This window comes from Mus caroli, unplaced genomic scaffold (genome assembly GCF_978045245.1).
Source record: "Mus caroli unplaced genomic scaffold, Mus_caroli_1 scaffold_7, whole genome shotgun sequence".
Classification (NCBI taxonomy): domain Eukaryota; kingdom Metazoa; phylum Chordata; class Mammalia; order Rodentia; family Muridae; genus Mus; species Mus caroli.
In genome coordinates, this window is record NW_028227262.1 from 29,236,293 (window position 1) to 29,262,667 (window position 26,375).

The 26,375-nt window shown below is 42.3% G+C and overlaps 1 protein-coding gene across 4 annotated transcripts in view; it reads left to right on the forward strand.

Annotated features, from left to right (window-relative positions):
- The window catches only part of Adipor2 (adiponectin receptor 2), a 64,802-nt gene that overhangs the window by 20,831 nt on the left and 17,596 nt on the right, over positions 1-26,375 (forward strand). Inside the window, exons 2-3 of one of the 4 annotated variants that reach the window (XM_085840066.1) lie at positions 4,091-4,207; positions 25,456-25,714. In XM_085840066.1, coding sequence (XP_085696192.1) covers positions 25,544-25,714 — 171 coding nt within the window. In that variant the 5' untranslated portion in view covers positions 4,091-4,207; positions 25,456-25,543. Of the gene's footprint in view, positions 1-4,090; positions 4,208-7,902; positions 8,134-21,372; positions 21,533-25,455; positions 25,715-26,375 lie in introns of those variants that run through there. The other 3 variants (XM_085840065.1, XM_085840067.1, XM_085840064.1) reach the window with 3 other exon arrangements.

Here is a 26,375-nt window from a genome sequence, read left to right on the forward strand (position 1 = left end):
CACTTGAGAAGCAGAGACAGAACGATTACTATGAATTTGAGCCGAGCCGGGGTTCTAATGTGAGTGCTGGCCCAGTCAAGATAACGGGATGGTATCTAAAACAAACAAACAAACAAACAAACAAACATACGATAAAAGCAACAATAATCAGTTATCTGCCTCTTGGGGCAGGTAGAGGTGGGAGGAATGTTACTCCTCTACCTACTGTGTGTGGCAGCCTGCAGGAGCCAGCCAGAACCACAAGGTAATTATCACCAAAATAACAACTTGAAGGTCACTCTCTGTGTGCCAGGGCCGCTCAGTCATCAGGCAGGCAAGTGTGCAGACAGGAAAGGCGGTGGGGAGCAGGAGGGTGGAAGGAAGTGTGGCAACCCCATGAAGGCAGAGGTTATGGGCACTGTGCCTGCCAGCTGGGGAAAGCTCTGACTCATGAGAGGTCCTGGTGTCACTGTGTGTCTATTGGGTGGGGAAGGGTGGGGTCCCTGTGGGACTTGGCATTTGTCCCTGCACAAAGGTCTCTGGCGGGACTGGGTTTGTGGGACTGTAAAAATAGATATGTTAAACCAAAAAAAAAAAAAAAAAAAAAAAAAAAGTGTGACTTGGAGCTTAAACCCAGGACTAAATGCATCCAGGCAAGAGCTCTACCACGGCGATCCATCCCCAGCCCCACATCTTGAGATCAATCACCCTGAAGTCACAAAGTTTAAGCCAGGTCAGACACAAACTAGAAAAAGGGACCAAATCCTGGGCCAGGTTTGCAAGACTGACCAAAGCTGCAGCCAGAAGGCCGGGAAGCAGCTGGAGATACCCCCCACCTCTCTTCTGATCTCTTACACTGCGTTCCCCTCCCCCTTGCTTTCTGTTCCCCATTTATTCAAGGTCTGTTTGTGGTAAGCGGGCACAGCTACACCTGGCTAGTAACACACAAGCCTTAGGAATTACTGTTTTGCTGTGCTGAGGCCGGAACCTATGGCCTTGGGGAGATTCCCACTAAGTCACTCCCAAACCCTTGACATATGACCTTATTAAACTGAGCTCAAGAAGAAGGGACGAGTTCTGATCAGCTTATTTTTTTTTTCCTGTAGGAATTATGCTGTTTGCTTTTGCTTCTTATCTAAGTCAACAGAAAAGCAAAAGTAATCAGAGAACCAGCTATGAGGACCGCCTTGGCCCCAGAGCCCTGCACGCAGTGATCATGCAGTCTTTGAACTCAGTTCCAAATCAGTTCTGTTTTCTCTCAGCAAAGACCTGCCAGTTCTTGGTTTCTGCTTCTGCAAAGCCACCCTTCACCAGATTGCACAGGTGCAGGAACAAGAACTTGGTAGTTTGATAAGAGAATTCTCATCCAATTATCCGACGGATCTGGGTTTTAGCCTAGTTGAGAGATGCTGAGGCAGAAGAATTGTCATTTGAGTTTGAGGCCAGTCTAGAGGACATAGCATGATTCTGATGCTTGACTCAGTGTACAAACAAACAACAAATCCACATCTGGGGTTGGAGAGATGGCTCAGTAGTCAAGGGCACTGACTACTCTAACACAGGTCCTGAGTTCAATTCCCAGCAACCACATGGTGGCTCACAACCATCTGTAATGAGACTGATGCCCTCTTCTGGTGTGTCTGAAAACAGCTACAGTGTACTCATATACATAAATGAATAAATCTTAAAAAAAAATTCAAATCTGAAACCCCAAATAAACAAGCAACCCCCAATAATCCCTCTAAAAAATAAAACCAAGCCTGTGCCCAAATTCTGTTTTAGCTGTACATTACCTTTAAGCAACTTCTAGATGGAGACCCCTCTTGATATAGGTTTTACATTTTAGCCCAACAATAGCTAGGCTCACTAGCCAATGCCTGCAACTCCAGCAATCTACTGGTGGAGGCAAGAGCAGTTTAGGGCAAACCTGTACCAACATAATTGAGCTCAAGAGCAACTTAGAGAACTCAGCACAACAAATATAGTATTCTCTCACCCCTCCCCTGTTCCCAGTATTTTATGTGGGTGGCATATTAAGTAGTAGTGGAACACACATCTTGACTTTTCCAAGAATAATAATTATTAATAATAAATATTATTATTTTATAAATAATAATAATTATTATTATAGTAAGAACAACAACCACTACAACACTGATAGCCTTATTTGGAAAGGGTCTTACTCTATAGCCCAGGCTGGCCTAGAACTCATGGTACTCCTACTGCCTCAGTTTCCCAAGTGCAGGGATAGTAATCAAAAAAATATCAGTGAGTTCTGAAGCCAGGCTCGGGAAAGAATTCCCTGAGTTACAGAGGGGTGTGCTTTTTTGGATGCAAGGCATATACACTTCAATGAAGCCTTTTAAAGACTGTGTTGTTTCATTTTGTTTTTTAGATTCTTTTAAAAACTACATTTATCTTTGTGTGTCTGTATGTATGTGTGTGAGTGTGCTTATGTGGAGGTCAGAGGCCAACTTGCCAGACTGTTTTTTTCCTTCCATCCCATCCCTTGAGTCCTGGGGATTGGATTCAGCTTGTCGGGCTTAGGGGCAAATAAATGCCTTTACCCACTAGCCCATCATCTAGTTCCGTTTTTTGAGGGTTTTTTTTTTTTTTGAGCTTTTAAAAAAATTTTTAAACAGGGTCTCTCTTTGTAGTCTTGGCTGTTTTGGAACTCACTCTGTGGCCTCGGAACTCACAGAGAACTGCCTGCCTCCCGTCTCCCGAGTGCTGGGATTAAAGGTGTGTGCCACCATGCCTGGCTATTGAGATTTTTAAGACAGGTCTCAATGTGTATCTCAGGTAAGTCTTAAACCTGACAGGTAGACAGGCCGACTTTGAATTCCAGAATTTCTACCTAAACCCTTTCACTCTGAAATTACAGATGTATCTGATGAATAAAGCTTTTCCTTTCCTTTTGGTGATAGAAAGAGAGGCAGTTTATTAAGAAAAGTGTTTACAAGGTATTTCAAAGGGTAAAGGGGGATAAGGGGACCAGGAGGATAGATGCTCAGAAGCGGGACAAGGGGACCAGGAGGATAGATGCTCAGAAGCGGGACAAAGGAGCCAGGGGGATAGATGCTCAGAAGCCAGTTTTAGCTGGGCGTGGTGTTGTGTCTTTAATCCCAGCACTGGGAGGCAGAGATGAGCAGATCCCTGGGAATTCCAGGCCAGCCTGGTCTGCATAGTGAGTTCCAGGACAGCCGGGGAAAGACCCTTGTCTCAAAACAAAAAATTGATTTTATAAACTGCAAAGGGTTAATGGAGTTTCTAGTACATACCTATGTATATATAGATCATCAAGTGTTACTAAATGACATTCATTTGGACTCTTTCATAGGGAAAACCTGGAAACTATAGATACATGTTTCCTTCTTGTTTGTTTTCCACCCCTTCCCACTGGCAAGTTGTCCTCATAAAGTTGATTTGGTCCTTTTTTGTCTAATACGTGTGTCTGGGCACGGAGCTCAGTGGTAGAATACACACGGGGCCCTAGGGTTGCCTAAGAACAACAATAAAAGCTGCATGCACTCATAGATACGCTTGCGGTGTGAGGAGGTTGCACAGGCCACGTTTGAGCCATGAGTCAGTCAGCGGCATTGCCAGCAATAATATTCTGGCTTACGAGCCTTCCCCAGGGCTACACTAACTACCTGTGTTTGAGGAGCTGCTAATGCTATTTATATAATTATGAGTGTGTTTATACTGATCTTAATTCTCAGTTTTCAACATTGGGGCAACTTGGCACAAATGGGAATTTAGTGTGTTATGACGTTTCTACAAGTGTTTAAAGATGCATTGCTTATAAACTTTCAAATCCAAAACCAACGTGCTTTCAAGCAGTGTAGATATTTGACTGATAGCAGTGTGCTTGCAAGCATCATGGAATACACTTTTTGTGAGTGTGTCTGGACTTGTGTGTATGAGTGTATATATAGGGTGGGGTCTGGTATGTGTACCTCAGAGGCTAATACTGAGTGTCTTCTTCAATAGCTTTCTTATTTTTGAGGCAGGGTCTCTCCCTGAATTTGAAACTCACTGGTTTGGCCAGCAAATCCCAGGGACTAATTTTGGTTTCCAACAGCAGAATATGTTTTCCTATTAAATATAGCAAATGTGGGGCTGGAGAGATGGCTCAGCAGTCAAGAGCACTTAGTGTTGTTCTTCCAGAGGACCTGGGTTCAAGTCTCTACACTCAGTGATGGATCCTCTTGTGCTGAGATTACAGGTATGTGCCTTGCTGGCTTTTTTTTTTTTTTTTTTTAACATGTATCTGTTTGAGGTCAGAACTTAGGTTCTCATGTTTGCACATCAAGCATTTAATGGCCGAGTCATCTCTACAGTCCCAAGACATAATAAAATTCATCTAGAATACAGATTCAATAACATGTTTTCAAAACAGTTAACACCATGGCAGTCCTAGTTAATTGTTAATTGGCAGACTTGACAACTTTATCTATGTATGAGACATAGTCACAGGGACTGATGTAGTTTTTCTTAACCTCTTCAAATGATTTATTGCTTTGTGCACACCCGTTTGCCACGGTGCTTGTGTGGATGGTGAAGGACAACTTTTGGAGGTCAGTACTTTGCTTCAGACATGTGGGTTCCAGGATTGAACCTGGGTGGGCCCTCTCTTGTGAGCCATCTTGTGGTCCCTAGGATTTTTTTTTCAATTGTTGCTAGGTGTGTGTGTGTGTATGTGTGTATAATGGCCCACATTTTATATTGTCTAGATTTTATACCCTCTTCCTCTCTGGACCTTTCTTAGCTTTCCTGCCTCTCAGGACTCCTTAAACCTTTTGAACTCTGCTGTGACCTCTCAGTCCTTTACAGCTTTAACCATGACTATCACAGGAAGTGGGAACACTTCCCATGCTGCCATTGAAACCTCCATACCTTGTGAATTCATGGCTATTCAATGAATTCTGGCATGTGGAAAGATAGAAATGTGTTTGTCTATGTTTCTGACATAGCACACTCAGGACATTATTATTATTATTATTATGGCATGGTCTTCCTATATAACTCAGGCTGACCTTAACCTCCCTAATCCTAGAAATCAGGTATGTATTTCCATGCCCTGCTTGTGATTTTAAGTCACAGATACAGGTTTCTCAAGACAATACTAATTTTGGTTTCCAAGCAGAATAGCTTTTTCCATTAACTGTAGCAATGTGAGGCTGCAGAGATGGTTCAGTGGTCCAGAGGACCTGGGTTCAATTTTCAGCACCGTCATGAGGGATTCAGTCCTCTGTAGGCACCTGTCTTACACATGGTACACAGGCATACATGCAGGCACAACACCCACACACACAAAATAAAAAGATCTGAAGATAAAAGTACTTGTTTTGAGCAGAAAACAACTTTTCTTCATAGGAGAAACACTGAATCCAACTTCAAACCGTTTACATTAACAATGGTATACAGAGTTTTCGTTTTACTTTGAATTAGGAGTTACCCTACCATTTGCTTATGCTTTAGAATTTTAGGTACACCTTCCATTTTCATTGGCTATTGACTTGACTTTTACAAAGGTGGCTAAGTTCACTCTAGGAGCAAGTTCATTGTCATTATGTCAGCAACCTGTCAACATGCCATTGAAGCCTCAGCTGGATTATGAATATTACTCAATATAATGTCTTCCTGTCAACAAGTTTCAGAGATGACTTTATTAAACTGGCTATACCACAGGGCAGAGTTGGTCACAGTGACTGGTATGCGGTAGAGTAGAAGGAAATGTCGTTTGTTGCTGTAGAAGATGCAGGACTTCCCCTCTGTGGAAAACTGTAACACCTTAAGAATGGAGACACTGGGCATGTGTGCTGGCTGGTTCAGCATGGAAAGGTGAGGCTCTGACTGATGCTCTGACTTCGACTCTCAGACCCACATAATGGAAAGAGAGAATAGATTCCACAAAGCTATCCTCTACCATGGCAGAGATGTAGGAAGAGGCTTGCCTAAGCATCCACAGGGCCCTAAATTCAGTCTCTAGTGATAAAAAAACAAATACTCAACACCAGAAGAGAGATTTTGATTTTGAAGATTCATAGCTGATATGGGGAGATACTGAACATTGCTGAGTTCTCTGTGATGTGTGAATAGCCAATCAGGAGACAACCTGTACAAATCAACAAGGGCATAGCCAGGGAAAGAGATCTGGAAAAAACAAATCTGCTTTGAAACATTTGGTGGTGCCATTTAGGTAAGGATAAGGGTGAAGCCAGTTGGGCAGTGGGCCTCAGGAATGTCCCTTGAGGGTAGGGAGAGTGGCAAAGATCCTCATTAGCTGAGAAGGTGTGGGCATTTTGAGGAAATAAGGTGGTTTGTTTCATCATTATAGAAGCATCAGAAATTGCATGTAGTGATTGACAGTGAGATCAGTTCAAGAGGCCAAGCTGAGAGGTAGGAGGGGAAATGGCGGGCTCTCTTAAAAACCCTGTTCCTGGAGTCAGAAGCTTTGATCAAAGAAGCATCCTTAAAAGAAAGCTCTGTAGGAAAGATTTGAGAGGGGGTTTTGTTTTCTTTTGTTGAAGCAGGGTCTCATTTTAGCCCTGGCTGACCTGGAACTCATCTTGTGGCCCACGTTGGCTATGAACTCACTGCAGCAGTCCTATACCAGTTCCCACGTGCTAGGAATTAAGGTGTGAGCCCCCACACCTGGTAAGATAATGGTCTATCTTAAGTCTGTCTTCCTTAGGGGATACCTTATATTCAGCCTGAAAAAAAAATCTTCTCATTTTTGCCCTATTTATTATGGATCCTTCCCCCTGCACCTCTCCCCCCCTTAAGTTATTGATGGAATCGAGGCTTTTGGAGTGGCTATAGCTTTACCACTGAGCTATATTTCCATCATTGGGCCAAATTTATAATTCCCAATTGCCTGCATTTGTTTTCTGATGGGAAAGGTACAATTGTTTTCCTCAGTCTTAGTAGCCAAGCCTTTGTCTCTCTCTCTCTCCCTTTCTTTCTTTTGTTTCTTTTTTTCTGAGACATGGCTTTACACTCTATATAGCCAAGGCTGGCCTGGCTCGTGATGTACACCAGGCTGATCTGGTATATGCAAGATCCTCTTGTTTTAACCTCTCTAGTGCTTTTCCTCGTTGAAGAGTTTTCCATGTCTGCTTCCCTCCAATCGCTCAACATCACATTTTAGCTTCTTGACTATGAGACCGATTGTGGTCCAAAGGCAAGAACAATAAGCTTCCTCCAAGGTCTAAACTAAAGCTTCCGAATTTACTTTGATGTGTATTAAGTTTTGAACTAAAGAGTGTGAAAGATACAATCCTCTTACAACTGAACAGGAAGAAACCATTTTTTTCTCTGCACACCAGCTCCTATAGTTCCTTGTTCTGGTTCAATAGGAAAGCTCACTCGTAGCAAATCACTCCCTCTGGGTAAACAGACACAATGCTTAAGTCGTTTGCAATCGACCATTACATGAAGATCATTGAAAATAATTTTGAATATCTTCTAGAAGTGGTAGGGCATAAATCAATCATACGTTAGTACAGTAATAAAAACAAGCCCTACTGTTTGAGGAAGAGTTGACTAAACGCTTTCGGAATCCCGAAACCTTCATAAGACGACGCCTAGCATTATGTTGGCCGCTGACACAAACACACGCTCCATCCCGAGTCATTAAACCGTGACGGCCCACTCCCTTTTCAGATCTCTTCAGAAATCCGTCGAGGAAGCTGGGTGAGCGTTCCGAGGCACTCTGCCCGCAGTGTTTACATTGTGGACCCGGCCAAACTACAATTCCCAAGATGCATCACGCTTCCAAAGCCTCCTGAAGGGAGGCTTCCGGTTTAGGCCAGCGCGGCTGCGCACGGGGTGTGGTCTTACTGGCTCGGCCCGCCTCGTGCGATGCGCGTCACGGCTACGCGCGGGCGCGGAGGCGGGGAGACGCGGCGGCGGCGGCGGCGGCGGTCGCGGCGGCGCGAGCACAGTCCCGACGCGGTACCGCGGTGGCGGCGGCGGCGGCGGCTCCAGCGAGCGGCCCCCTCCCTCCGCGCCCCCCCCTCTCCCCTCCCCGAGGCGCTGCTTCCCGAGGCGCCCGAGCCGCGCGGTGAGACGGCCGCCAACTCGGGCGAGGGGCTGTGGCTGGAGCGCGGCTTCCCGGGCTCAGCAGATTGCCCGGGTCGGAAGGAGGTGAGGGCTGAGGGACAGGTGTCCCGGGCGCGGGCCGGGAGCGCGCTCCTGGCCGGCTCCGAGCGCGGCCGGAACTCTGACCTGCGGCCGCGCGCCTGGTGCGGGGCCCCAGCAGCGGCCGGGGGGGGGCGGGGGTGGGCCGGGGCCGCGCTCCATGCAGCTGCGGTCGCGGGCGCCCGCTGCACTGTCCCCGCCGCGGGGCAGAGAGTCCGAAGCCCCTCGCTCCGTCTCTAGTCGATTTCGGGGCCGGTAACCCCGCGATGGCCCGAGACTGGAATCCTCCTGCCCCGACTTCTAGCTGGTGTCTTCTGCCACTTCTAGGGATTTCTCTGGCAGGCTTGCTTCTGATGGCTTGTGCTCAGCGCGACTTTTCCAATCACTGGGATGGGAAGGTTGCCCTCACCTTTCCTTAGGTGGCGCGTCAGGCTGTCACTGCGGGATAGTTCTTGGGCCCAGTTCTGAGCCCCCTTGGGTTTTTATCTGCCAGTGGTTAGCTTGTTAGAGAATTGCTCGTAACGGCTATAAAATAAGTTTTGATGGGTCCGAGGGGGCGCTGGACCAGACAGCTAATGCGTCTCTTCTTTTGGCTTTTTTTTGACCTTGATTTAAACATTTGTTTCTGGAGTTTGAAAACTTCACGAGAGCGTTGAGCAATGAATTTTTGATAAATTACATGACCACATGGGATTTGGTAGGTACAATGCTTCATTGGTGGTTTTAGTATTTTAGTGGAAATGATCTTTTAGTTGCATTTATGTTTTACTCTGGTTGTCTCATTTAAAGAAAAAAAACTTAAAAAAATTAAAATTATCCAGTTTATTATGGTGTGTTTCTGTGTGACTCCTGTGTTCATGGCACACATGTGGAGGTTAGAGAACAACTTGGTAAGAGTTGATCATCATTTGTGTTTATGTGGTTCCGGGTATCGAACTCAGGCGGCAAGGTCTTAAAAATTTGCCTGGCACAAGCATACTCTCTTTTCCATCTCACTTGACTGCCTGTAATTCTTGTGTTGCTGTGTACATTGTGTTTTCCCAAAGCAGAATACCTACCCCTGCTCCCCAAGGAACAAGGTAAAAATACTGCAGTCTTTTAGGATTTTAAAAATTATTTGTTCATAAAACACTTCCCAACTAAGTGTATTTGTTTTGTTTGTTTGTGGGTGAGGGTGTGCAGGTCTCACTCTGTAGCCCAAACATTTATTTGCTTCAAACTTAACAAGAATCCTGCTTCAGCCTTCTGTGTGTTGGCATGAATCACCTACCATGTTGTAAAGACAGGCAGGATCTATGTAGTTCAGGCAAGGTTTAATTTTTAAATCTTACCTATGAGTCCAGAATCCTGGTATGGACAGATGCTCTACTCAAAGCCCGCCCTCCCTTAAACATGGTCTCAGTATGTAGCCCTGGCTGTCCTGGAACTCATGTAGATTAGGCTGGCCTTGAACTCAGAAATCTACCAGTTTCTGCCTCCCTTGGGCTGGGATTAAGGATGTGCACCACCAATACAACTCAAAAAATGAAGCGCAGAACCTTAATTTTTTTAAAGGGGGAATTGTGTTTGTCAGTTCTTAAGTTTCAAGTGTCTTCTTACCACAGGCCACTCCAAGATCTTGTCACACATCCTGCTCATTTGTACACTGCTTGTAGAATAGAATTCTTCATTCTTTGAAATTTGTCACAGTGCTGATTGTGAACGAATTGTAAACTATTTTAGCAGCAGGGACTTCCACCTGTAGGCTTCAGCAGATTGATGGTAAATTATAAATTTTTTTCGAGAAATTCAAATTAAATATGAAAGATACTTTCCCAGTCTGTCTGTAACTGGCTACCCACCAGTTTATGTTTCAGGCTTTGGGCTACTTAGCAGATTTTATCTTCTGTGGATGAGAGTAAGATTTCCGGAGCGTAAAGAGCGTGTTTTTCCATCCTTGAGTTCATTGTCCAAACTTAAAAACAAATGAAAAAAATTTCCCATGAGTAATATCGTTATGTAGTGTACTCAGTGTAAGTCATGTTTTGTTTAAAACAATAAAACTAAAACTTTTATTTCCTTTATTCAGAAGTTGACAAACTTCACAGTCTACAGGTCAAGTCCTACCTGCTGCCTGTTGTAAATCAAGTTTAACTGGGACATAGTCAGATGCAGTTGTTTAGGTTATAACCTGTGATTTGCTGTTGGGGTACAAAGTTGAGTTGTTTCATAGTTGTCTTAAAGACTCATGGACTGTAAAGCCTAAAAATTTTTATTAGCTTTCAATAGAGAAAGAAAACAGTCAGTATGTCTGACCTGGCTGTGGTACTTTCCTGTAATCCCAGTACTTGGGAGGCCAAGGCAGGCCTGTGAGTTTTAAGACCAGCATGGGTTATAATTTGAGACCCTGTCTCAGAAGTGTTGTGAGTGGGAAGTATATTCAATGTACAAACTTAAAATGAGTCAGGAAATACAAAAGACAGTAAAAATTATTTGGAATTATATCACTTAGGTTATTTTGGATTACCCTCTTGGTAATACTTTTTATGTAAGTGGCTGATATTGAATGTCGATTTGTATGCTACTTAAAAGAGTGTGTGTGTGTGTGTGTGTTTGTCTTTGAGTGTTTGTGCATGAGTGAGTGCAGGTGTCCATGGAGTCCAGAAGAGGGCATTAGATCCCCTAGAGCTGAAGTTAGTTATGGGCTCCGGGAGCTCACTTGGCTGGCCCTGCTACCTTTTTCTTTTTCTTATTCTTGTTCTTGTTCTTGTTCTTTTTCTTTTTCTTTTTATGTAACTTTGATTACTACTGTTAGGTCTGCCCCCCAACCACTCTTTTTTTTTTTTTTTTCCTTTTTCTGAGACAAGAGTCTGGCCATATAGCCCAAGCTGGCCTTTGGACTCTTAATCGTTTTCCCTGGCCCTTCTAAATGCTTTGATCATAGGTGTGTGGGGCTGTGTCCAGGTGTCAGAATTCTTGTCTATAACATGGTTGGTCATAGTCATAAACAGTGACTGATTATTACTAGGCGATGAAATGTTTATGAAGCAAACAGAGGTGTTTGTTAACTTTGTGTTTGCAGAGGCCTTTTTGTCCTAAGACATAGAAGTTGGAAAGTTTATGAATTCCCACCTCTCTGGTGATGAGTTCCCTAGTTCTTTATCTTCCTTTTTGACTCCTTAGAGGCTGCGTGTGGTGCTACAGCCCCAGCTCTTGGGAGGTGGAAGCCGAGGGACCAGGAATTTAAAGTCATCTTCTGGCTTCATAGTGATGGTCAGGGCCAGACTGGGATTCATGAGACCCTGTCTCAAAAACCAAAAATGGGGTGGAGGCATGTTGTTATCGATTCAGTTCAGGAAAATGCTTTCCATGTAAGCCCAGTGGCCTGAGTCTAATCTCCAGAACCCATGTAAAGTAGCTGGGTATGGTGACTTAAGACAGGTAGATCAGTGGGGCTTACTGGCCAGCCATTCTAGCATAGTTGTCAAGTACAGGGAGAAATCCTGTTTCCAAAACCAAGATGGAAAGCTTCTATTCTAAAGAATGATGCCTGAGGTTGTCACCTGAGGTTGACCTCTGGCATATGACACACAGCCCCAACCCTTACCCTTACCCCTGCCCCACCACACATGCATGCATGCACTCACCTACCTATGTACACACATACATGCAAATAAGTGAATACTTATGTTCTTGGTTTAAGAAGATGGTAGAAGGAGAAAACCTACTTAAATATGTTGGTCTATAATTTTTATATGTACACAATGGCACACGTACACATACACATAAACTCAAAGTATAAAACAACCCTAACCCCCCCCACCCCCCCCAAAAAAAATCCAAAAACCTGTTCTAAACCCTCATGTTCTTTAAAACCAAAAACAACAAAAGAAGAATCTTTCCATAGACTTTTTTAGTTGCTTCAGTCACTTTGGGCAAAGCTTTGGGGATCATAAATTATGTGAATAGCTAAAAAATTAAAACATTTTTTTCTTTGTTTTTTGGATATGTTAATCTTTTCAGCTTTGTATTTGTTACCTCTCTTGCCATGGCATATTGTGCTAAGGTCTGTTACTCCTTTAGCCTTAGCTTTGGAGGTTTGGTCCTGTTACCCTAGGAAGAAATCAAAGCAGTGAATTCTGAGTATTGTTTCCTACCTGTGATCTGAGCACTCGGAAGGGTAAGTTAGCCCATGAACTTGAGTTCTAGGCTAGCTTGGCCTCAGTTGCAAGACTGTCTCATTTAAAGAAAAAGGAAAGGTCAGGGCAGCAACAAATGGCTTAGTGACTTTAGAAAAACATGCACTCATGGTAACTAACATCCGGAGATCTTAGCTGCAGCCACACTATGGGCGTAACATGACATACATGAAATTGCATTTTTATCCACGCTGTTCTTATGTTTTACACTTAGATTCTTCAACTCAGTCCTGATAAGAGTATATACAATTTTAGAAACTCATTAAGGCATCTAGCAAATTTTATCATTGGTAGGATTCTTCAGTGAGACCATAGCTTTTAAAACATTGCTACAAGGTCTGTATTGAAACCATAATTGTAGGAAGGCAGGTGGTCAGCTTTTGAGGACAGGTACCTAGATGATCTGAGGCAGCAGTGTCCAACCAGCTCTCAGTGTCAGGAGCTCCGTTCTTTGCTGGGCTTGTTTGGTTGTAACTTGGTTTCTCCACATTGAATTTTTCCTATCGTGGCTGTGGTGTGGAACTGTGCTTCTGCATGTGAAATAGCACTTGGGGGCTCAGCAGGTGATGCTATGTTGACTTACAGCAGCTCTTTAAAAATCATATGGATTTTTTTCTATATAAGTAAGTTGTCATATACCTTGTTTATGTGCTTGTTTTGGTGGTAGTGGGAATTGAACCCAGGACTCTGCCACTGGGCTACATCTCCAGCTGCTGCTGTTCTTACTGTGCTTTATTATTTTGACCCTGACACAGAGTCTATTTTGTAGCCTAGGCCTGGCCTTGTATTCTCCCAATTCCATTAGGAGTGATTATCTAGCTAAACATTCATCACCTGTCATAGCTCCACAGGTTCATGGAGAGTTAGAAAACATAACTAAGTCATTAGTGAAGTTTTGTATAGATAAACCCAGTCAATATTTTATCTTCTGTCCTAGCACCTATAATAAATCGTTAATTCCCTTTTTATGACCTTTGGTTAATGGTTTTACAACCTCTTGGAATGTGCTCTGAGTAGGAGAAAGTCTGGTTACCATCTAAGAGGCAATTAAATGCTAAAGACTGGCAGAGTTCTCATTGCAGTTTTGACTATCAGAAAGGACCTAATAGCAGTCCCACTATAAAATAACTTAATAAATACTGATATAATCTTAGGAATTCTTCAAGGATTATTATTAAGAATTAAGAAGTCATCTATTTGTCTATATAGCAACGAAGACAGTACATCTTCGTTGTTCTGCAGAGATCTGCTCAAAAGGGTGGGCTAATACCTAGTGATTTGTTATATATTATTAATAATAACAGAAAAAGTATATTAATAGCAGGAATCTTTCCTAAAATGATTTTCTCCTGGGCCTTGCCTGTGGGAGCTTTGTCATAGTTTTTTAATCCAAGGTGAAGTCATCTCAGGAAGATCATCTGCTAGTTATTACTTTGTCCTATGATGGCTCCTGACAGTGGAGACCTTGGCCAAGTGTGTGTATGGCCATCAAAAACAATTAGAATGATTCTGTTTTTTTCCTGTAATTTTTTTTTTTTTTTTTCCGAGACAGGGTTTCTCTATGTAGACCTGGCTGTCCTGGAACTCACTCTGTAGACCAGGCTGGCCTCGAACTCAGAAATCCGCCTGCCTCTGCCTCCCAAGTGCGATTAAAGGCATGCACACCCGGCTTTTTCCTATAATATCATCGAGCTGGCTCTTCAGATGAAGGCATTTGCTGCCAAGCCTGATGACCTGAATTTGAGCCCCAGGACTAACATGGTCAGAAGGAGAGAACCAACTCCTACAAGTTGTCCACATATACTCTTACAAATAAATAAATTAATAAAAAGTTAAAAAACAAAACCCCAAAGCTGCATTGAACTTGCTCATCAAGACTTCCTGACCCTGTATCTATGACCTTTGGCAGGTTGTTGTTCTTGGTATGTATGTATTGCTAGATGAGTCCAGGGCCTCAGGCATGCTAGATAACCACTGTGCAAATGTTTTTCCCCTGAGGCAGGGACTGGCGATGTATTTCTGGTTGGCTTTTAACTCGGTATGTAATCCAGGTTGACTTTAAACCCCAATTCTGTCACAAGAGTGCTGAGAATATAGAAATGTGTTTAGTCCTGCAAGTGTTAACAGATTGTGTATTGGAAATTGTTAAGAGTTGTGATGTCTAAGGTTTAAAATAGAAAATATAAGTACTCGGTTGGATTGTAGGCAGTTAGACAAAATGTATGAAATTGCAACTTGTATATATGTATACTTACTGCGTTAGAAATTAGGTCCTTGGGGTTGGGAATTTAGGTCACTTATAAGAATATAGAAAATACTTGAGCCAGGTTTGTTCTTAATCCCAGCACATTTAATCCAGGCAGAGGCAGGTGGAAATCTGAGTTAGTTCAGCCTGGTCTGTAGAGCAAGTTCTTGTACAGCCAGGGCTCCACAGAGAAACCCTGGCTCGAAAAACAAACAAGAAAAAAGAAAATACTTAGCAGTGTGCTTGCTATTCGGTTTAAAAGCCAGGTATGTAAGTTGTTAGGGCCGCCAATGAAATAACCACATACTGGATGGCTCAAACAACAAATTGGTTTACTGAGTTCTCTAGTCCAGAATTCCAAGTTTAAAATGTCAGCAGACAGGCTATGCTTCTCTTTATCCTGGGCATGCATCCCTGATATCTCTCTCTTATAAGACAGATTGAATTAGAGCGGGCACCCTCATCCCCACTCCCACCCCATCTCCCAGGAGACAGATTTTAGCTTCGTAGCCCAGGCTGGTTTCGAACTGCCTCCCAAATACTGGAATTACAGGCCTATCTACCACATCCAGCCCAGGGTCCTGCTCTTATTACTTCATTTAGCTTTAATGACCACTTCAAAGGCTTTTTGTTTTTTTTCTAAATATAGTCATAGAGGTTGGAGAGATGGCTTGGGAGTTAAGAATACTTGCTGCTGCTATTCTAGAGGTCTGGGTTTGATTTTCAGTACCCATGGGGAGGGGGAGCAGGGGTGTGTGGACTGACTGACACACTAACGTGGACATATGAGCCAACCTGGGTTTCATGAGGCCTTAGCTCAAAAACCTAAACAGAAAACCTAAATAAATAGTCCCAGAAGAGTGGTAAGGGCTATGAAGACATGAAACAGCATGAAGTATTAGTTCAATTGTTAAAAGGAGTGAGGTATTTAGGTAAAAGTTCTTTTGCCCAAAAGGAGACATTTTACTGGAGAGGTAAATGATAAGAGAGGCCTAATTAATTACAAGCCCAGGTCTGTTTCTAGATCATGATGCTGATAAGATTGGTGTGAGAACTGATCCTGTTGGCAAATGCCTGTAACCCCAACACTGAGAATATGGAGGTAGGAGGATCAAAAGCTACAGGTACATAGTAGATTCAGGATCAGACTGGGTTACATGAGACACTGCTTCAGATGTATGAATGAGTGAATGAATGACAAAGATTGTAGGGATCAAAAGAATAGTGAACAGATGATCCATCCATCCATCCATCCATCCATCCATCTATCCATCCATCTGTTTTTTTCCAGACAGGGTTTCTCTGTGTAGCCCTGGCTGTCCTGGAACTCACTCTGTAGACCAGGCTGGCCTGGAACTCAGATCCACTTGCTTTTGCTTCCTGAGTGCTGGGACCAAAGGTGTGCACCATCGTCACCTGGCAAAGATGATATTTTAAAAAATATTTTATTTGTATGTGTGTTTTTCTTTTTTTTTTTTTTTTTGGTTTTTCGAGACAGGGTTTCTCTGTGTAGCCCTGGCTGTCCTGGAACTCACTCTGTAGACCAGGCTGGCCTCGAACTCAGAAATCCACCTGCCTCTGCCTCCCAAGTGCTGGGATTAAAGGCGTGCGCCACCACGCCCGGCCCTCATGTATACTTCTTAAATTGCTAAGGATGACCTGGGATTTCTAGTCCTCCTGTTTTTACCTCTGTCTGTGTTTTTATCTACCTATGGGGATATAAGGAAGAGAATGAAATTTACAAAAGAGAAATGAGTGAGAGTAACTTTTAGGAATTATCAAGACTTTTTTTTGGTGTCTGGTTGGCTGTTTCTTTTTTGAGATATGACCTTGATGTGTGGTCATAGCCTAAATTCCCAATTGTAGCCCTGTCTGGCCTCAGACGGATGGCAGGCTTTCAGCCTCAACCTCCTCAGTTCTGAGGTTACTGGTGTGAACTGCCACAGCTAATCTTAATTTTTTAACTTTAAAAGTAACGTCTATTGGTCATATGGGTTTTGCTGTGGCATCTTCATTTATGTCCATAGTGCATTTTGATCATATTTACCTCACACTGTTGTTCCCTTTGCCCTTCCATTAATCCTCTTCGTAACTATACCTCTTATACTTTCATGTCAGGGGGTGGTATGAACTAGTGAGCTTCATTAGGATTTTTACAGGAGTGTGGGTGAGCATTGGCTTACCAAGGTTATACCAGTGAAGAAAATGTTTCTCCCTACCCTATTTTATTTTTATTTATTTTAGAGATGGGCAGTGAAGGGCATCCACCTGCTTGACTCTGCCTCCCAAGTCCTGGCATTAAAGGACTATGCCACCACATCTGACTAAAGATATATTTTTAAATGTTACATGTATGTATGTGTCTGTGTGGTTTTATGCACATGTAAGTGGAGGTACCACCACTCCCTGCTTTGGCACCAAATTTTTGATGACAAAAACAAAAACCACCACCACCACCACCACCACCAAAAATCCCAAACCACAGAATCAGGGAAATAGGGCTTATTCAAAGGAACCAGATAAATCTCAGAAACTGTCCCCAAGGAGGCACTGAACCAGACAGTAGGCGCAGTTTACCCATCTTAAATTTCATTGGGGAGCTAAATGAAAACCATGGAGAAGTAACTAACAGACATGATATATGAACAAAGAAGTGGGAGTAATACAAGGAGTCAAACAAATTCTGAAATTGAACAGTATAGTAACTGAATTGAGGAGGCCATTGTTAATGTATTACTTTGCTTTCCTTGTAACTGTGACAAGACACCAGACAAACTATGTTAAGGATAGGTCTATTTTGGCTTACAGTTACAGTGGTTTTCAACCTGTGGGCTGAGACCCCTTTGGCAAACCTCTGTCTCCAAAAATATTTCCACTATGATTCATAACATTAGTAAAATTACAGTTACAAAGTAGCAACAAAAATAATTTTATCGTTGGGGTCACCATTGTAGTGTATAGTTTTTGCTAACCTATAAGCTCAGGGCAGACTGCACTACTAGCCTCCACCCAGATTCCCTTGCTTGCCACACACACACACACACCCACACACACCCATACACCCCAGTTAATCTTAAAATGCCTTTGCTAACTCAACGACTGGGCACTGCTAAACCCCCTCTGCCACCCAGACATAATCGGATAGAGTGGCCATTGGTCACTTCAACAGAAAACTCACATAGCGGGTCACCTTTTCTCCCTCTGAAGCATGGTGAAATTTCTCCTCCCTCCCCTGTGTCTGCTAGTTTGCCTGCAGGAACCCAGATATCCCACCTATTCTGCTCAGCTCATTGGCCCCTAGCATCTCTATTGATGGATCAAGAACCAGTTGGGGAACAGGACCTTAGCGTCAGAACCACCCCTATACACCACAACATGAGGTACTGTATTCAAGGGTCTCTGGCATTAGGAAGGTTGAGAACCACTGGTAAAAGGAAACCATCCGTTTGTGGTAGGGAAGGTATGGCACAATCGCTCTCTGCCTGTGGTTATCAGGAACATGCTCTTGACTGCCGCTTCCTGTGTTGATGGATCAGGAAGTAGAGGTCAGATGGAAACCAAGTTGGGCTATAACTTTCAAAGGTCCTAGTGCCCTACTTCTACCAACCAGGCCTCATCTCTTGAAGCTTCTGTAGCCTTCTGAAATAGTACCACCTGCTGCTTTAAAAAAACAAAACCAAAACCAAAAGAAACCAAAATCCAACAAACCAAGCCCATAGGGCCCTTCAAAAATTAAACAGTTTAGATTTGAACAGGCAGAAGATTTGGTAAACTTGAAGAAATGGCATTTAGCCTCATTTAGAAGACAAATTAAAAGTGAACAGTGCCTAAAGAACTTGAGGGGTGCTATCCAGCATCTAATCAGTACATTATGTGAGTTCTGGAGGGAGGAAAGAAAAGGACAAAGAGATTATTTTAAGTAAACAATGATAGGATAATTTTCTAATTTGACCTAAGAGTTGAGTCTGTAAAATTACTAAGGTTAATTAGTTGAAAGTAACATAAACTAAAGGAGATGCAGCCTGAGACACTCACCCAAACCCTTGGAAACCAGGACAGCTTGGAAGTAGCAGGACAAGAGGGCCTGGCAAGGAGTTTTTGCTAAATGCAGATTTCTTTCTTTTTAAAAGTGAGTTTTTTTTTGTTTTTTTTTTTTTTTTTAATGTGCATTGGTGTTTTGTCTGCGTTGTGAGGGTGTGGGATCCACTGTAACTGGAGTTAACAGACAGTTGTGAGCTGCCATGTGGGTCTGGGAATTGAACCTGGGTTCACTGTATCCATCAAAAGTAAAAAATAAATAAAGGCAATTTTGGAGAAACAGTAGCTGAGAAAGTTCATTTCCATGAGATCTGTCCTATAAGAAATACCAGTGTGGCTAGGCTGTGGTGGCACACACTTTTAATCACAGCACTTGGGAGGCAGAGGCAAGTGGATCTCTCTCTGAGGCCAGCTTGCTGTAGAGAATAAGTGCCAGTATAGCCAGGGCTACACAGAGAAACCCTGGCATGAAAAACCAAATGTGGGTCTCCCTGCCCTTGTGGATTGTCAGACAGCCAAATATTGTCCACAAGAGCATTGGAAGCAGAGACAAGATGTGGGGTGGGGAGTGTTTAGAAGCCCTGTGAGTAAGTAGGGTGACTAACCACACCAGGACCAGCTGTCAGGAGGCAGATCAACTTTACTTAGGGTGATTCAAGCTTTGTCAAGTTTGGGGGGACTGACGGTAGGAACATCCAGGATGGGCAAAGGTCACTGGCTGAGGACTTAGGGCACCGGAAGGCCTTGTTAGCATTTGGGAGCATTTCAGTGAATCTCAGTTGCTGGCTGAACAGGTTCTAATGAGGAAAGAGGAAATTGATCCTGTAATCTAATTGAGACTACAAGACATTCTATAGGTAGAGGCTTAAGTGGGGGCTTAGACTCCCAGACAAGGTCAGACAAAGAGAAGCTATACTAGTGAAGGGGGTCTTCTCTATTGCCCCGATTCCAGAGGCTATCCTGTCATGGTGGACTTCAACCTTAATTTGCAGTTTTCCCACAACCAAAACCAAACCAGCCAGCCAGCCAGCCAACCAAAAATTGCAAAGGAGAGTCCTTTATGTGGAAGTGAGCTACTGGCTGGTAGCTTGGAGCTAAGTAAAGAAAATGAAAATGGTTTGTGTTAAATGTAGAAGCACTATGGTAATACTATGTATGAATGTTTTTAACAAATAACTTTGTAAAAAGGAAATAAAGAAAATTCAAATAATACAATTAAATTGAGTAAATCACTAGAGTTTATTAACATGTAGCAGTTGCTTTCTTTATATAATTCATCTGCTTTATAGGATTACAAAATGAAGGAGTAAAATAATTATATACATTAATGCTACACAATGTCATAGCATACATTTACATCTACTCATACAGCTGTTTTATTTAGACAGGCTTTATAGCCCAAGCTGAGGATGTATCTGAATTTCTGATCCTGCTTCTGCCTTCCAAGTGCTAGGGTTATAGGCAGTGTCACTGCACCCAGTTTATGTGGTGATTAAGAGATGGAGCCCAGGACTTGGTATATGTTAGGCAAGTGCTCTCCCAACTGAGTTATGTTTTTAGTTATGTTCCTACCCTCAGAGATAGACTTTGTGACTTCAGAGATCTAAAGTAGTGAGTGAGGTGGGGAGCTTTGTAGCAGTGTGTTTATAATACAGTAGAAGTTAAATTTATGTCTTAATCGGTTTTGTGTTGCTATGACAAAGTACTTTAGATTGAGTAGAGAATAGAATTTTATTGTCTCATAGTTCTCATAGCAAAGAAGTCCAAGATTAAGGTACTGGCAGCTTTGGTTTGTGGTGAGGGCTGCTTCTGGTTCCAAGAGGGTTTTTGTTTTGTTTTTTGTTTGCCATGCCTTTGGAGAGGTGTATTCTTACAACCGATGTGGGCTAAACTTTATTAATGTGTATTTGTCTTAGAGTTTCTATTGGTGTAAAGAGACACCATGACTCTGGCAATTCTTTTTTTTTTTAAGATTTATTTTTTATATATGTGAGTATACTATCGCTGTCTTCAGACACACCAGAAGAGGGCTTTTCAGAGATCCCATTACTGATGGTTGTGAGCCACCATGTGGTTGCTGGAAATTGAACTCAGGACCTCTGGAAGAGCAGTCAGTGCTCTTGACCACTGAGCCATCTCTCCAGCCCCAACCATGGCATCTCTGACAAAACATTTAATTGTGGCTGGCTTACAGTTCAGAGGCTTAGTCCATTGTCATCACGGTGGAAAGCATGGTGGCACACAGGCAGACACGGTGCAGGAGAGGTAGCTGAGAGTTCTATATCTGGATCGGCAGGCCGCAGGAAGAGTGAGCGAGCCACTGGGCCTGGCTTAAACTTCTGAAACCTCAAAGCCCACTGCCAGTGGCACACTTCCTTCAACAAGGCCATATCTCCTAATAGTGTGCCACTCACTATGGGCCTATGGGGAATTTTTATTCAAATTACCACAATATTCCTTGAAGTTTTTATTGTTGTTGTTTTTGAAATTAGGACTTTAGGTAATATATTGTGGCTGGTTTGATTACTTTTTACACCTTCCTTCCAGGGTTCTTATGTAGGTGTTTGTTTGCTTAATGATTGACAGGCTTAGTTTAGTGAAATCTATTTATCTCTGCTACGTCCCCCACTACTTGGTCCTAGAAACCTGATTGGGACAGCTAGGGAATAAAGCAAGGACAGACACACAGATGTGTACAGAAAAGCTTGCTCTGATGCCACAATACATTCCTTTCCTCCAGGTTCCTACTTTGAGTTCCTGCTGGACTTCATCAAAGATGAGCAAAGTTTAAATAAGTCATTTCCTTTCCTAAGTTGCTTTTGATCAGTAGTGTTTATTCTAGCACTGGAACACTGCCAAAATTGACAACTTGAGTTTGATCCCAAGAACCCATATGGTAGGAGAGAACCAATTCTTGCATGTTTCATGACTCTCTCCCCCATAGGTAAGTAAATGTAGCAAAAACTAAAAATGTGTCTTAATGTTTAAAAACATGAAAAAAACTGCATTTCCACTGATATTGTCGGCTCCAGTTCAACACAGGATTCATTTTAGGTTTTACTTTTTTCTTCAATATTAGTAATAACATTTTTCTGCAATGAGAGACTTGGCTTCTATCACTCTAAATATGTGCACGTTTTAAAAATTAGATCTCTTGTGTCTGTGCAGGAGGATGGGGCCAGAGCCATGTATGCTGTGCCTTGGCACACATGGAGAAGTCATAGAGTCAGTTCTTTCAGAGTCAGGTCTCTCCACTGCATGGGTGCCAGAGATCGAACTCAGGTCTTAGGTTGGCCAGAAAGTGCCTTTTGCTTCTGAGACTTCTTTGCTTCTTTGCATATTGTATAAGGCTCCTATGTGACACTTTCCTATTCTGACCCAAAGATCCTATGATGTAGGGTACTCAAGTCATTAAAGATGGACCTAGGGAAAGTGGCTCCAGGTGTTTTTGTCTCATGCCAGTGAATGATAAAAACAGATTCTTATGGGAGTATTCAAATGAGAATTCAAGTTTTATTAAAAATTATTGCAGAATGGGAGAATTTTCTAAGAGATGGGGAAAACCCTTTCATTTTATAGAGAAACTGGACAAAGGCTGAAATAGTCTCTGAAGTTGGTGAATTCTCCAAGTTATCTTGGGCTGAGCCAATGAAGGGCCCATACACACTGTACTTGTCTTCCCTGGCTCAACCAAGAAAATAGCTATGCCACTGTTCTCGAACTGTCCATCTAGTTAGAGATGGTTGAAACCCCAGCTTGATCTTGACGGTTAGTCACTTGACCAGTGTTACTTCCCTTTTCCCCGCTCCCCTAGCTCTCTGTGTTCTCACATTCACACAGTTAGCTTGTAGCTGTGCAGTGGCAGAGTGTCCCAGTTACCAAGATGTAGCTATAGTCTTTCTTGGCTACCTCAAGCTTCTTGCTTATAGGGCGGTCTAGGGTTATATCCTAGGTGGAAGCTAGCCATCATTACTTATAATCTAGTCTGTTCCAATTAGCTGTATTAGAAGAAAAAAACGTATGAGAGGACATTAGAGCCTTAGAGAAGTTTCTTGAGGGCTTTGCACAGGCCACCCAGCTTGTGGTCACTAGTTCAGAGCCCCTGTTCCTCTTCCTGTCTGTCTAGCTTGGTTATCTCATACCCACCCACCAGTCCTCCAGCCTCCAACACAGCATATGTGAACAGTTTGCACTTTTTACCATGGCCATTACTACCTACAGATAGCTAGTGTTCTCTATCTCTGTCTCTCTGTCTGTCTATGTCTGTCTTTCCCCTCTTCTCTCTCTCAACAGAGTTGTAGTCCTGGATGCCTTAGAACTCTTTCATATATGGCATGTTGGCCTTACTCACAGAGATTCTCCTGCCTCTGCTTCCTAAGTGATGGGATTAAAGGCATGTGCTATCCTGCCCAGCTAGAGAGCTCTCTCTTGCCTTGGCCTCCTGAGTACTGGGGTATGGACCACTATATCCCCATTCAGGGAGACTGTAAAGAATCTTTATTCTACTTGGTTTAGCTTGAGGTTGAAAATCTGTAGTACAGGCTGGCTGGGAACTTACTACACAGCTGAGCTGGCCTCTAACTTGTGATCCTCTGTTCTCAGCTTTCCACATGCTGCGATTATAGGGATCAGTCAGTGTCAGATGAGTGAGAATGAAGATCTTGAGTATGTAAGCTATTTGTGATACAAACCAGCTGACTTTAGGGCTCAAGTTGTTTTCCAAGTGCGCCACCATCTTCATTCTCCTGGGTACTGAAAAGCATGTGTTGGAGTTTGAGAGAGAGCTGGTTATACAGCCAGCTTGTTTGTTCTTCATTGACCCAGTGACTTTAATATGTTGTCTTTGACCTTCAGTTTCCACTTCTCTTAACAGGGGCTGATAAACTAGAGTTGTGAACTGTCAACTTCTCCTCCCTGCTTTGATACTGGGGATTGAATTTAGGGCCTTCCTTGCTCATGATAGCCAAGCTCTAACACTGAGCTACATCAGGTTTTTTTTTTTTTTTTTTCCTTTTATTTTGATGCAGTCTTGCTGAGTTGTTCAATAGATTTCCAACCTTCCACCTTTGAGGCCGGAACTATAGCTTAATTATAAATAAATATAACCATTAGCATTGTTTCTCTTAAAAATAGTCATTTATTATTAGCTTGCTGTTGTCTTTGTGTGATTGATAGAGTCGCAGGTTTGGTGTTAGCTTACAGTGTGTGTGTGTGTGTGTGTGTGTGTATGTGTTTGGGGGCAATTTATTTACACTACTCAGGCTGTGGGTAATCTAGGCAAGTGATTTACCACTGAGTTGTCTGTATCGTCTTTTTTTAAAAAAATAATTTATGTATATGGGTATTTTGCTTGCATGTGTGTGCACTGTGTTCATGTGTGGTACCTTTGAAGCCAGAAGAGGGCATCAGATCCTCTGGTACTGGCATTACAGATTGCTGTGAGCCACCACATGGATGCTGGGAATTGGAACTGGTTCCCCTCAGAGAAATGAGAGATCTTAACTGCTGAGCCATTTTTCTAGTTCCTTGTGCTTCTTGCTTTATGAACTTTAAAAGTGACTAGAGAAATCCTACAGTAGTAAATGCAAGTGAGTGCAGAGATTCTTTTGCTAGTTCTTAGTTTGTATGTCTATATTGGTATAACTTACTTATATACAGGTATAACTTACATACAGGTTACACATACACAGAACAGTCTTGCTTCTCTTCATGGAGTCTAGGCCTTTTCACTTTGTTCTCTTCCCTTTCCCCTGTGAGAACGTGTCTCAGCATTTCAGTGCATAGTATGTTCCTGGATCTGTCCTTCTAGATGAATTAACTATGGTAATCCATTTTATTCAACTGATTGTCTAGTGCATTTGTGTGCTATGAATTCAGATGTTTATGGGAAGGGCTTGGTAGGCTAGAACTTCTAGGGGATAAAATTGTCACAGACTAATTAGGAGAAAGATGATTCAAGAAAGTTTCACCACTCAAGACCACGGAAAGAGATACCTGTCATTTATTAGATATGTAAATGCATAGCATCTTCTGGGATTGCAGGTATAAAAGGGCTGTGCTCTGGTCCTGAATTTCTTGCTTTCCATGATAGTCTAGTCAGAGACCAGAGCAACTAAAACATGTCAGATAGCATGTTGAGTGTAAAATGTTTCTGTTATATGCATTGCATACATTTAGAGACTTTTCTCCTATTAAATAAAAAGAAAATGTGGTAGTTTTGGTTTTCTCATTTGTAAAGTAAAAGTAACCCTGGTCATTGTATTGTTTAAATGAAATTAGTTATATAAACACAGCATAAAATGCAAACTTAATGTACTGTTTTTACAGTTAGGGTGGTTTGTTCGTTTGTTTTTGAGACAGTCTTTCCCTCGCTGGCCTGGAACTTGATTTTATATATATATATATATGTCTCAAACTCACAGAGATCCTCCTGCTTCTGTTTTCTGAGTGCTATGATTACAGGTGTGCACTACCATGCCTCACGTCAGTTAGGTATGCTTTTAACTGAAAACAAAATGATAGGGTTAAAAAAGACAGGGGCAGAGTATACTGGACTGTTAGTAGTCTTTCTGTTAACTCCTGACTTCTTTATGTGTGCCTCATTGCTGGGAGCATGATTTTTAATACTTCCTAGTAAAAATTTTATGTGCATACATTCATACAGCCACATATTTATAATTAACATAAATGGAAATATTACACATCTTTTTTCGTTGATTGATAGATTTTGGCAATCTTTAATAGCAGTGGATATAAGTTTTCAAGAATACTGCTCTTTTTAGTGATTGATTTTCTGTTGCTTTTATATATAATAATGTAGCTTATGTGTCTTTTCCTTATTCATGTGTATAACTTTTCTCTCCACAGGGTCAACTTACCATCCCTTAAAAATCCATTCTCCCAAGAAGAAGGGACAGAAAGAAAGACCACTTTGTAAGAAAGGCTTTGGTATCCCATGAACGAGCCAGCCAAACACCGATTGGGGTGCACCAGGACTCCAGAGCCAGATATACGGCTCAGAAAAGGGCACCAACTTGATGAGACAAGGGGAAGTAGTAATGATGACTACCAAGGAGATTTGGAGCCCAGCTTAGAGACACCTGTTTGTTCTTCCTATTATGAAAATGTAAGTTAAAAGTTTGGAGGGCACAAAGAAAGCAAACATTTATGGAGATGAGAAGTGATTTAAAAAGAATACATATGTATAATATATAATGTATATAATATATAAAGTATATAATACAAGGTTTTCCAGAGGAAAGGTGGAGATTTTGACTTAGTAACAATATTTTTTCAAATTTTATGTATAAGTGTTTTGTCTGCATATGTGTGTACGACATGTGTGTCTTATGCTTTCAGAGGCTTGAAGAGGGTGCCGCCAGTTTCCTAGAAGAGGAGTTACAATTGTGAATCACCATGTAGGTGCTGGGACTTGAACCCAGGTTCTCTGTAAAAACAGCAAGTGCTCTTAACTACTGAGCCTTTTTTTTTTTTTTTTTGTTACATTTGGGGTGTGTGTGTGTGCACATGCATATACATGTACCACGGTACATATGTAGAAGTCAGAGGTCAACTTTTGGGAATTGATTCTCTCCTACCTCATGGATCTCAGGATTACACTAGGTAGCAAGCAGCTTTACCCACTGGGCTATCTTACCAGCCCTGACTTTATTTTTAGGAATTTTTAGTGCTAAGTAGTAGCTCCTGTGCTCCTCAGAAAAACTTGAGGGTTCTTTTTAAAAAAGATTTGTGTGTGAGTACTCTGGCCCTTATAATTGTGCAGCAAG